General features: G+C 41.8%; 1 protein-coding gene across 1 annotated transcript in view; it reads left to right on the top strand.

The window, feature by feature from the left end:
* The first annotated feature begins 1,308 nt into the window (after nt 1-1,308).
* The window catches only part of slc35f3b (solute carrier family 35 member F3b), a 214,089-nt gene continuing 202,435 nt past the window's right edge, over nt 1,309-12,962 (top strand). Inside the window, exons 1-2 of the mRNA XM_034184806.1 lie at nt 1,309-1,529; nt 5,031-5,245. Of these exons, the coding sequence (XP_034040697.1) occupies nt 1,435-1,529; nt 5,031-5,245 (310 nt within the window). The 5' untranslated portion in view covers nt 1,309-1,434. The remainder of the gene's footprint in view (nt 1,530-5,030; nt 5,246-12,962) is intronic.

Below are 12,962 nucleotides of genomic sequence, written 5' to 3' on the forward strand. Positions count from 1 at the left end.
CGTCCAGCCCCTCCTCGGAATTCCTTTGTCTGAGAAGTTGCTGAGAGACTGGCGTTTTGTTTGATCAAAATTTTTTCTAAACCTGTGAGGCACATCGAAGTGGACACGGTTCGAAAAATTAAGCTGGTTTTCGGTGAAAATTTTAACGGCTGATGAGAGATTTTGAGGTGATACTGTCGCTTTAAGGACTTCCCACGGAGCGAGACGTCGTGCAGCGGTCCCAGGCGCCGTCGTCAGCCTGTTTCAAGCTGAAAACCTCCACATTTCAGGCTCTATTGATCCAGGACGTCGTGAGAGAACAAAGAAGTTTCAGAAGAAGTCGGTTTCAGCATTTTATCTGGATATTCCACTGTTAAAGGAGATTTTTTTTAATGAAAGACGTGCGGGCGGATTGCAGCGTCGGTTCGCAGCCGCCGCGACGCTCCGCCACATGAAAAACACCTCTGTTGGAAGCCTTAAGGACAAGTTGGAACATGTCCAGCTGTTAAAAAAGTTATACTCACTCCACTGAAAGCCATCAAAAGCCGCCTGGATTTTACAAATGGTTATCAACACGGAGGTGTTTTTCCTGTGCCGCCGCACCGCACTGGCTGCGTCCCGACGCGCGGACCCGTCCGCACGTCTTTCATTTAAAAAATCTCCTTTAACAGTGGAATATCCGGATAAAATGCTAAAACCGACTTCTTCTGAAACTTCTCTGTTCTCTCACGACGTCCTGGATCAATAGAGCCTGACATCGTCCACTAGGACAGTGAAAAAAGATGCTCAAAGTCTCAACTGATTATTCATTTGAGAAGTTAACTTTTAATGAAAATAAGATGAACTGACAGTCAAAAATTAATTTACAGTTGTGTCCTTTCCCCTTGTGGGCAATTTACTTGTTATTGTTATCGTTGCAGAAAATCTTATATAAAATATTTCATCTTGTTTATCTATTTTTGTTTACTTATTTGGAAAATTAATCCACGAAAATTTCATGGGCTGGAATCAGGTGGGTCCCACTGGCTTGACAATATGGTGTTAAATAATGGGGCAGCAAATGCATTTGCGTCACTCTTTGACCCGGTTCCAACCCACAAAATGTAAGTGAGAGGGCTGTGAAATGTACGTTTATTTCAAAATATAATGATTTGGTGCCGAGAACTTAGGCGTTGAAACTCACTGATGGATGCACAAAAAGAAAAAAAATCTAATTCATAAAAGAACTTCAGGCTGCTTCACCCTCCACCCACAGTTGATTGCAGCGGTACCAGCAGATGGCGCTGTTGCTGCGGCGCCTCCAGCATGTGTAATGTTGAAGCAGTGCGCGCTGTCAGTGGAAGCGGGCATATGTTTGCAAGGCTGAGAAGGAGCAGCACGATGGGACTTTTCTCCTGCAGCCTTGCTGAGGAGGACACAGTTTTACAGTAACCTCTCTGCTGATTAGTGGCCTTGATGATGTACGGTGATGGAGAGGGCAAAGTGTGGGACCGGGTCGGACGGCCCCACCGGGACTGTATGTGCTACCTTGGACCTCCTACTACTCTGATGTAAGGAATTTAAACTTAAAAACAAAGCATGACAGCTAAGCAGGCTCCACCTGTTGCAGGTTTGATTTTTACAGTTGCATTGATGCAAAGGTGATCCAAGGTGCGTGCATGAAAATGTCCAAATGTGTGACGTAATTGATGCATTTATTGTAAGCAGTATGGATGTATCAGAACAGATCAACATTATTTTTAAAAATATCACATCTAATGCTTTCTCTGGACGCCAGAGTAAGTAAACCACAGACCACAATGTAGTTGGGCGACCAGCTTTCATGTTAAAACAGTTGTTTTAAGGATGTCATCATCATTTGAAGCCCACTGTGAAATCTGATGTGACTACAACTCAATTTGTGAAAATTAAGTTAAATTAAGTCCAATAATTCCAGCATGAAAATGATTTGGATATAGTAAAAGTAACTTGATTTATTTGTATTGTATGAACTCACATGACCTAATCATGCAGGTATTTGAAGCACTTTTCATTTATTGCATTTGTAACTGGTAAATTCATCTACATGAAGTAACACTAATCTACAGATTTGTTTTTATTAAATATATCATTTAACTGCAGTATGGATGTGTCAAAACAGGTCACTGTTTCATTATCTGACATACATAAAATGCCTATTCTGTCTGAATGTCAGCATAATGAATTATATACAAGACCTAAAGATGTGTTCTGCAGGTTTTCTAGGGTTGAATCCTGGTCTAGCTGCATATCTCCCTTGCTGTTAAATTAAGGCTGAAGAAGCCCAAAATGTTAAATACAAATGAGTTACCCTCAGAGAAATTTCTCAATTTCTGGCCCAGTTGTCATTAATTAATTTGCTACACTTTGAAGTCTGATGAGTTAGTTCAACCCACATTGTTTTGGAAACTGTCTGCCTTCACCCAGTTAAGTTCAGGTAAACCAAATAATTTAAACATGAAAAATCATTTGAATATAGTAAAAATGGTTAGAGTTAGGATTCAGGTTGAAATTAGCGAAGCGTGACTGCGTTAGGAAAATGTAATTCAATTTCAATTTATTTTCATTTATATAGCGCCAAATCACAACAAAGTTGCCTCACGGTGCTTCATACAAGTAAGGTCTAACCTTACCAACCCCCAGCGCAAGCACACGGGTGACAGTGGTAAGGAAAAAGTCACTCTGATGATTTGAGGAAGAAACCTCAAGCAGACCAGACTCAAAGGAGTGACCCTCTGCTTGGGCCATGCTACTGACACAATTGATAATACAATTATACAGGAAATTTTGCTGGTGCACAGGACGGGAGGGTTGCAGAAGTAGAAACCAAACCCATCTCTGGATGGAGCCACATCTCAAACAAAGAGGAAAAAAATACAGTATAATTTGTCAGCATTAAGCAACAAGAAAAACAGAAGAAATACTAAGGTGATCGCCGGCCACTAGCCCTAAAATGTAATACATTTTGTGACGGTATCACGAAAAACAATAACAAAGTGAGCCTGGGCTGGTCCATCAGTGATTTTGATGTCTGAATTCAGATATAACATGACACCATGACACCAATGATTGGTACCAGTGGTAGGTTTCAAAATGAGTAGTTGACATTTCTTTTATTGATTTTTCTTATTCATCATCTCTTTTTGCTGTGCCCAAGACAAGCGACTCAATCTCCCTTTCACAAAAGTCGATTTTCTTTGCTCTTTGCTGTTATTCCGGTGAGCATCACAAGCAACACGTGGATGTTTTCTTACAGTTTATGGTTAATTGAGGGCATTTCTGAATGAAAATTCCATGACGTGCGTGAGGATGTGCTTTAGAGCATATGGAATTCATCAATAGCTGATACTGATGTGTGCATGAAAATTCAGTAAGGTATATCATATATATTATATTCCAATTCTAAGGTGGAACTATGCTAGTATATAAAGGTATATCTAAATATCTAAAAGGAAGAGTAAAATAAGAGAGTAGAAAAGAGTAGAGTAGAGCCACTTAGGTGCCTGGTCTTGAGAACCAGGGATGGTAGGTTGATAAGCTTTTTTATCCCATGGGAACTCTCCCTACCCACCTAATTGGCTCAAGAAAAAAAAAAAATATTATAATAAATAATAAGACATAAGACAGATAAGACATCACAGGAGAAGATTGTAGCATAGGTAATTTAGTAAAATGAAATATATTTAGTAGGCTAAGCTATAAATCTGGTATTTTATTATAGGAACAGAAGGTATGCGTGTACTGGTATCTATCTAAAGTAACTCTGCTAGCGTACTATAGGAAAATAAAAAGTATAATCATTATGCTATCAAATGGAAACCTAAGAACTTAGGTACTATATGTTGATATCTTTTAAAAGAACACATAAACTGATGAATCATTAAAAATCTACACCATGTAAAATAAAATTGTAAATAACAAAAATAAGCTAGTTATAGTAGAAGAGCTAAATTAGCCATTAATAAGCCAACCGTACCCAGCAAGCTAACACAATAAACAAAAACGGTAATTAGTGTATAAAGTATAATAGCATAGTTAAACCTACAGTAACCGTATTAACAAATACATATAAAATTAATGTGGACAAAAGTATGAATTAATGTGGCTTACAAACACTATTTTGTAAGCTACAAGGAACGTTGCTACAGCCAGCTAGATAAGCTAATGTTAGCTGTTAGGTATAATTAATTGTACCCCACTCCTCCAATATTTACTTAAATATAATAATATTAAAAAGGGGGGAACAAGAAAAAGTAAAGCGTGTAGAAATACCTGTTTGATAAATACAAATTATTTGTATAGGATTAGTGTAGTATTTGCATAGTATAGTATTACACATACTATATTTTGTTTGTATGACAGCATTTACAATCTTTTCTTTGTTCAGTTTGATAAATGATGGTAACCACTCAGGCAGAAAACTGGTCCATTGCACCTCTCGTACTTAGCCAAGTATCTGCTCCATCCTAGTGAAGCATGAGCATCTCCTTAACCTTTACTAGCTGTTGGTGTCCTCACCATTCGATGTTGTTGTCTTAAGACCGACTGCTCAAAACTGTGTGGAAATGGCACATGAAGGTTTTTTTAAATTTTGATTGCATTAAATATGCTTCTCTGAGCATGACCCAGGAATACTATATTAAGTAGGATACATCAAATGGAATAAATTACTTTAATAGAAATCATTCAAGTTTGTTGTACTTCACTGGAATAAATTACATGCTCTCATCAAATCCTTGAAATGAGTTGAACTATCTCATCAGCTTTTACAGTGTAGAAATTCCAAATAGGACTTGTGCACTACATTGTGTAACTGACAACACCAGTCACTTTGGCTTAGTGTCTCACAGTTGTACCGACGCAGGCCCAGCGAACGGTGATGAGTTCTCTACTGTACAACAGAGCCAGTGCAGGAGCCCCTGGTGCTCTGATTTTGGTCTGCTAGACCTCTTATTTAGGTTGTGTTTCCCAGGACCCTTTTCTCTTGTCCATTTGGTCTTGTCACACCTCCGCCTCTTGTGCTCTCTTTCCAGCGGGATGCGCAAGTCTCCCGACGTGAGCCCCAGACGGCTTTCGGACATCAGCCCTCAGCTCAGACAGCTAAAGTACCTGGTGGTGGACGAGGCCATCAAAGAGGACCTCAAGTCCTCACGCTCAGTTGAGGACATCAACAGCGCCTCCATAGAAGAGCGGATACTGCGCATCACTGGTTATTATGGATACCAGCCGTGGAGTGCAAGCTACAAGAGTGAGTCCACCGACTTCTCTCATATGGTGGGGTAAAATATATAAAGAGTGGTAGCAAAAAACAGATAAGTGCCATCTCTTCTGGCGTACGCTTCCAGACAGTAAAAAACACAACAGTATCCAACTGTCAGTCTTTATTTTTTTTTTCCTTCCCCTTCACCCACCTACAGTATGAGCAGTCTGTCTATAGGCAAGCACAGAAAATACTCTGTGATTGGTCCCACATCCTCCATCAGGAGTATGAACTTTTACCGTCTGGTAGACGATACAGAGTCCCCAAGTGCAAACTGAACAGGTACTGCAGGGGTTGTCCGGGAGCAGCGTTAAGGATATGCATTTGTGTGTGTATGTGCATATGTACAAGTAAGTTGTGTATTTTAACTTACGTATTATCTGTTTTAATCTGGTTTTTATCTGTTTTATTATGTTGTTTTAATTGCATATTATATTATGGGTAACGTGCAATATGCTGATGAATTTTCCATAGGCATGCAAGCAGTGCACTGTTTGTTGTTGTATTTATTGATTTTTGAGACAGAAATGTTTGCAGAGCACTTGAAGTCCAAGACAAATTTCTCCTTGGGGACAATAAAGTGTATCATATCGTATCGTATCGTATCGTAAAGAAGTCATATTGTACAAAATTTATTATCTACCTTTCTATGGTAAAACGTGGCTGGAATTTGATAGGAACCAGCCTCAAAGTCTATAATTGTGTGGTTGAATGGCGATCATTTCCTTTTGTTTGACATGTTGACGATGTCAACATCCCTAAATGTGTTGAGATATTGCCAAGTAAGCAGCTGATTTGCTTAGTGAGCAGTTCATCAGGTGTACCTAATGAAGTGGCCAGTGAGCATACATTAGCTTGCTGAAAAGCTGTATACAGGGACCGCTTTAATTGCCTGTTTTGCAGTAACATTCATACAACCAGCCTGTTAAACAAGTTCACACTTGCTGGATTTCAGATGACATTCAAGAACAATACTTAAACAACAACAACGAAACATGCCAAAAGCCTATTTTAGAAATAATAGCAGAAATACCAGTTTCTACTCTGCAGTTTTGCAGGATAGTGGAATTCTTCCTGGAACATTACAAAAACAAAGACAGCGCCGCAGTAAATGAATGCATATGCTGTAGGAAATCCTGGAGCTCCTTGCATTTCAAATGCACGTGGTGTCAGTCACCGCTCATTATTATGTCCACCAAATCTAAATTTGCATTGTTTATTGGCTCTGAGAACAGACTGTGAGGGATCGCTGCAGTGAGTGAACAAATGTTGTGATGCTTGCAGCAGTAGATCCGTTGAAATACCAGCTTTTATTTTCCTCTCCAGTTGTCTTTGTTTGCACCACTTCAGTAGGTTTGCTTGTGGATTCATTTCTGAACGGGAGTTCTGCTGATTGTGGCTGGACAAGGAGGCAAATCACAAATCTGTCACTACTGAAGCTCTGTGGCTACCATCAAGGATCTTGCGGCAGAGATGTGGGGCCAGTCTTAAGAACAGTCAGTTTTGAAAGAATCGTTTGGTGCTGCTTCTCTTTGGCAAATAGGAGTGACTGCTGGTGACTGGATGCAATTATTTTAAAATTTTATATGAAGGATTGCAATATTAAACAGCTGTTAGGCTGCCTCACAAGGATCTCAACATATACTACACATAATAGGAACTGTCCATCTTAGAATTGAACAAGCACATAATCTGCATTCACCCCCAGCACTCTGGGCAAACATTGATAAGCTTACCCGTGACGAGTGATGCTTCCTTGTAGAAGGCTTTTACAAAGTACAGTTCAGTGATTTTAGCATGTCATGATTCAGCCTGTTCTGGGCTCTTGTTATGATCTGGACTCGTGTGTATTGGTCTTCGATCCTCTGTCTTTAATTTTCTGTTTGATATATTGAGGTCACTGGTTTTGTTTTCTACTTATCATGAATTTCCATTCTAGTTTGTGTCCAGTCTTTGCTTTTTCCCTTTGTGTAATCATTAGTTGTATCACCTGTTTGTTTTGATTTTATCAGATGTTGAATTATCTGTTTATCTTTCTGTGTAGGCTCTCAGTTGTCCAGGTGGTTTCCATAGTAGAGAAGCTTGAATCTTCGACTGGACTGGGTTGCTTGACGCGAGGACATTACGCTTCAAATCACAGAAGCTTCCTCAGCTAAAATTCTTGCTCTGGAAGTCTGACTTCTGTCTGACTCTTGTAGAGAAGAATAAAACAGAAGCCAACAAAAGCTGGAGTTTTAAACCTAACCAGACCCCTCCTACTGAGAGGCAGACTGCTATAGGCTAGTGACTAAACAATAGCTCTAATTAGCAACTATTGTGCTCTAGTTAGCACACCTAATGACAGGACAGCTGTCCCTCTAATGATGGGATGGATGCCTTTCTGATGGCTCCCTTGATGACGTGAATGACTCATTACCATGAACAAAAGACTGAAAGTCCTTTGACCTGAGTACCCCATTGTAAACAGGGGATACTTTGTGTCTCAGACCCCCTCCCCGGTTAAGGCTGGGTTTCAAACGTTTCACAAAGAATGCCTCCTTGACCCCTCTCTCAAACCATTTCTTCTCTCTGGCTAATATTTTAACTTCCTTGTCCTTAAACGTGTGGTTAGTGTCTTTAAGGTGGAGATGAACCACAGACTGAGGTCCACTGGCGCCCTCTCTGCGGTGCTGGTATAGCCTTTTGTGCAAAGGTTGCTTTGTTTCACCTATGTAGTGTTCGTTACAGTTTTCCTGACATCTGATAGAATACACTACATTGCTCTGTTTGTAACTAGGGATCATGTCCTTAGGGTGAACTAATTTCTGTCTCAAGGTGTTAACCGGTTTAAAGTAAACTGGGATTTTGTGCTGTCTGAAGATCCTCTGTAGTTTTTCCCCTACTCCTGCTAAATAAGGGAGAGACACTCTTCTTCTTCTTGTCTCCGTCTCCTGTCTATCTGGGCTCTTTGTTCTCTGGGACTTCTGCACTTTGTCCAGGGACCATCGTGGGTACCCACATACTGTGAGGGCTTTCCGGACACGTTGTTGTTCTTTAGCCCTTCCCTCTGCAGTTGTGGGCACCTGTAGGGCTCTGTGTTGAAGCGTCCTGATCACCCCGAGCTTGTGTTCAAGGGGGTGGTTTGAGCCAAAGAGCAGATATTGGTCAGTGTGAGTTGGTTTTCTGTAAACCCCTGTCTGGAGCTACCTGTTCTCTCCAATCGTAACATCACAGTCCAAGAAGGCTAAATGGTTGTTTCTGGCATCCTCATGTGTGAACTTGATATTGGCGTCCACCGAGTTGATGTGTTCTGTAAAGTCCTCAACTTGCTGTTGCTTGATTTTAACCCATGTGTCATCAACATATCTGAACCAGTGACTGGGAGAGATGCCCGTGAAAGACGTCAAGGCTGTCTTCTCCACTCGCTCCATGTACAGATTGGCCACAATTGGGGATACCGGAGACCCCATCGCACAACCATGAAACTGTTTGTAGTAATTCCCCCTAAACAGGAAATACGTGGTGTTGAGACAGATCTCCAAGAGTTGGCAGATGTGGTCTGGTGTGAGTTTGGTTCTTTCAAGTAGAGACACATCCTCCAGCAGTCTCTGCCTCACAGCCGAGACGGCCTCAGCAGTAGGGATGCAGGTGAACAACGATGTCACATCAAATGACACCATAGTTTCATCTGCCTCCAGCTGTAGGTCCTTGATCTTGTTCACAAAATCTTGTGTGTTCTCCACATGGTGGTCTGAGTTACCCACTAGAGGAGCCAAATATCCACTTGAGGTACTTGGCCAAATTGTATGTGATGGAATCTGTGCTACATACAATAGGCCTGAGTGGCACGTCCTGTTTGTGGATTTTGGGCAGTCCATAGATGCACGGAGTGGCGTCCCCAGGGTACAGTCTGTAGTATGTCTGCCTGTCGATGAGTCCCTCTTTCTCCAGGTTTTGGAGGTAGCTAATGATTTTCTTCTTATAGCTGCTCATGGGGTCTCTCTTCAGACGTTCGTATGTGTTGGAGTCACTGAGCAAGTTGTTGATTTTGGCCTCGTAGTCCGATGTGTTCAGGACCACCGTGCATCTGCCTTTATCCACTGGCAGGATAAGGATGCTTTGGTCCTTTTGCAGTGCTGACAAAGCTTTCCGTTCTTCTCCTGTGATGTTGGACGGAGGAGGCTTAGCACTGTTCAGCACTGCTGTGACTCTTAGTCGGAGGTCCCCAGCTTCTGACTCTGACAAACTGTTATGTTTAATGGCTGACTCTACTGCAATGATGTAATCTACTGTCGGAATATGTTTAGGGGTCACTGAGAAATTTAGTCCTTTAGCGAGCACATCCCTTTCTGTCTGTGTAAGAACCCTGTTGGAGAGATTCTTTACCCAATTTTCCCTGTTGTCACTAATTAGTCTGGGTGTATCTTTAAAAATACTCCCACTGAAAGTACGCCTTTTCTGCACTAAAAGGTTGTGAAACTTCCTGATTTGCCGCTCCTTACTTTTTAAATGCTCAGCCATTTGAATTTTAACTATGAACTTTGTGATCTTATTATGGGCCTCTTCCCCCACTAAAGTTTCTAACATTTTGTGCAGACTATCCAGATTATTTTGGAGGTCTAATATTTTAAAAGGAAGCCTTCTAATTCTAAGACCCAAAATCCTCCTAAGGTAACTGTGCTGGATCTTTTCTGCTGTGTGACCTGCTTCTAGTGCCTTTTGCTTCATGCATTTGGGAATAACATTGTTTTGTTTGCATCTCAGGTTAAATCTTAAGTGGTTTCTAAAGTTAGCTATCTTTTTAGCAGTCTTTTCCAGCTTACGTACCAGTGCCAGGGCCTCATGCCCACAGTTGGTCGCAATGTTTCTGTGTAGGCTCTCAGTTGTCCAGGTGGTTTCCATAGTAGAGAAGCTTGAATCTTCGACTGGACTGGGTTGCTTGATGCGAGGACATTTCGCTTCAAATCACAGAAGCTTCCTCAGCTAAAATTCTTGCTCTGGAAGTCTGACTTCTGTCTGACTCTTGTAGAGAAGAATAAAACAGAAGCCAACAAAAGCTGGAGTTTTAAACCTAACCAGATCCCTCCTACTGAGAGGCAGACTGCTATAGGCTAGTGACTAAACAATAGCTCTAATTAGCAACTATTGTGCTCTAGTTAGCACACCTAATGACAGGACAGCTGTCCCTCTAATGATGGGATGGATGCCTTTCTGATGGCTCCCTTGATGACGTGAATGACTCATTACCATGAACAAAAGACTGAAAGTCCTTTGACCTGAGTACCCCATTGTAAACAGGGGATACTTTGTGTCTCAGACCCCCTCCCCGGTTAAGGCTGGGTTTCAAACGTTTCACAAAGAATGCCTCCTTGACCCCTCTCTCAAACCATTTCTTCTCTCTGGCTAATATTTTAACTTCCTTGTCCTTAAACGTGTGGTTAGTGTCTTTAAGGTGGAGATGAACCGCAGACTGATGTCCACTGGTGCCCTCTCTGCATTGCTGGTATAGCCTTTTGTGCAAAGATTGCTTCGATTCACCTATGTAGTGTTCATTACAGTTTTCCTGACATCTGATAGAATACACTACATTGCTGTGTTTGTAACTAGGGATCATGTCCTTAGGGTGAACTAATTTCTGTCTCAAGGTGTTAACCGGTTTAAAGTAAACTGGGATTTTGTGCTGTCTGAAGATCCTCTGTAGTTTTTCCCCTACTCCTGCTAAATAAGGGATAGACTCTCTTCTTTTTCTTGTCTCCGTCTCCTGTCTATCTGGTCTCTTTGTTCTCTGGGACTTCTGCACTTTGTCCAGGGACCATCGTGGGTACCCACATACTGTGAGGGCTTTCCGGACACATTGTTGTTCTTTAGCCCTTCCCTCTGCAGTTGTGGGCACCTGTAGGGCTCTGTGTTGAAGCGTCCTGACAGATTCATGGTTGTGCGATGGGGTCTCCGGTATCCCCCATTGTGGCCAATCTGTACATGGAGCGAGTGGAGAAGACAGCCTTGACGTCTTTCACGGGCATCTCTCCCAGTCACTGGTTCAGATATGTTGATGACACATGGGTTAAAATCAAGCAACAGCAAGTTGAGGACTTTACAGAACACATCAACTCGGTGGACGCCAATATCAAGTTCACACGTGAGGATGCCAGAAACAACCATTTACCCTTCTTGGACTGTGATGTTATGATTGGAGAGAACAGGCAGCTCCAGACAGGGGTTTACAGAAAACCAACTCACACTGACCAATATCTGCTCTTTGGCTCAAACCACCCCCTTGAACACAAGCTCGGGGTGATCAGGACGCTTCAACACAGAGCCCTACAGGTGCCCACAACTGCAGAGGGAAGGGCTAAAGAACAATAACATGTCTGGAAAGCCCTCACAGTATGTGGGTACCCACAATGGTCCCTGGACAAAGTGCAGAAGTCCCAGAGAACAAAGAGACCAGATAGACAGGAGACGGAGACAAGAAGAAGAAGAGTGTCTCTCCCTTATTTAGCAGGAGTAGGGGAAAAAACTACAGAGGATCTTCAGACAGCACAAAATCCCAGTTTACTTTAAACCGGTTAACACCTTGAGACAGAAACTAGTTCACCCTAAGGACATGATCCCTAGTTACAAACAGAGCAATGTAGTGTATTCTATCAGATGTCAGGAAAACTGTAACGAACACTACATAGGTGAAACGAAGCAACCTTTGCACAAAAGGCTATACCAGCACCGCAGAGAGGGCACCAGTGGACCTCAGTCTGCGGTTCATCTCCACCTTAAAGACACTAACTACACATTTAAGGACAAGGAAGTTAAAATATTAGCCAGAGAGAAGAAATGGTTTGAGAGAGGGGTCAAGGAGGCATTCTTTGTGAAATGTTTGAAACCCAGCCTTAACCGGGGAGGGGGTCTGAGACACAATTTATCCCATTTACAATGGGGTACTCAGGTCAAAGGACTTTCAGTCTTTTGTTCATGGTAATGAGTCATTCACGTCATCAAGGGAGCCATCAGAAAGGCATCCATCCCATCATTAGAGGGACAGCTGTCCTGTCATTAGGTGTGCTAACTAGAGCACAATAGTTGCTAATTAGACCTATTGTTTAGTCACTAGCCTATAGCAGTCTGCCTCTCAGTAGGAGGGGTCTGGTTAGGTTTAAAACCCCAGCTTTTGTTGGCTTCTGTTTTATTCTTCTCTACAAGAGTCAGACAGAAGTCAGACTTCCAGAGCAAGAATTTTAGCTGAGGAAGCTTCTGTGATTTGAAGCGAAATGTCCTCGCGTCAAGCAACCCAGTCCAGTCGAAGATTCAAGCTTCTCTACTTATCTGTTTATCTTACTTAGGCCATGTGTTAGTTACAGTCTAGTTTATTTGAGCCTTTATTTCTGTTGTTTTTCTTTTCAGTACTTACATTTGTTCTCTGGTTAATTCTTTGTTTTTTTCATGTTAGGTCTTTATTTTATTTGTACTTGGGTTTTGTTCATTAGTGGTTTTGACATTTTTTTAAAATCACAGTGGTTTTAGGTTCACCTTTGAGTTGGTCCCAATTCACTTTGCTTTTGTCTTACTGCACTCTCTTATCTGGTGTTCAGGGTTTGGTGTGGGTGTGTCCTGTCCCTTATGTTTGCCACACCCCCTTCCAGGTTGTTCTACAGAACCTGTCTTGTTCCCTGGTTCTATTTAAGTTCTTTGTATTTGCCACCTCACTGCCACTTTGTTGAATTTCCACATT

The sequence above is a fragment of the Thalassophryne amazonica genome, chromosome 13 (genome assembly GCF_902500255.1).
Source record: "Thalassophryne amazonica chromosome 13, fThaAma1.1, whole genome shotgun sequence".
NCBI classification, from domain to species: domain Eukaryota; kingdom Metazoa; phylum Chordata; class Actinopteri; order Batrachoidiformes; family Batrachoididae; genus Thalassophryne; species Thalassophryne amazonica.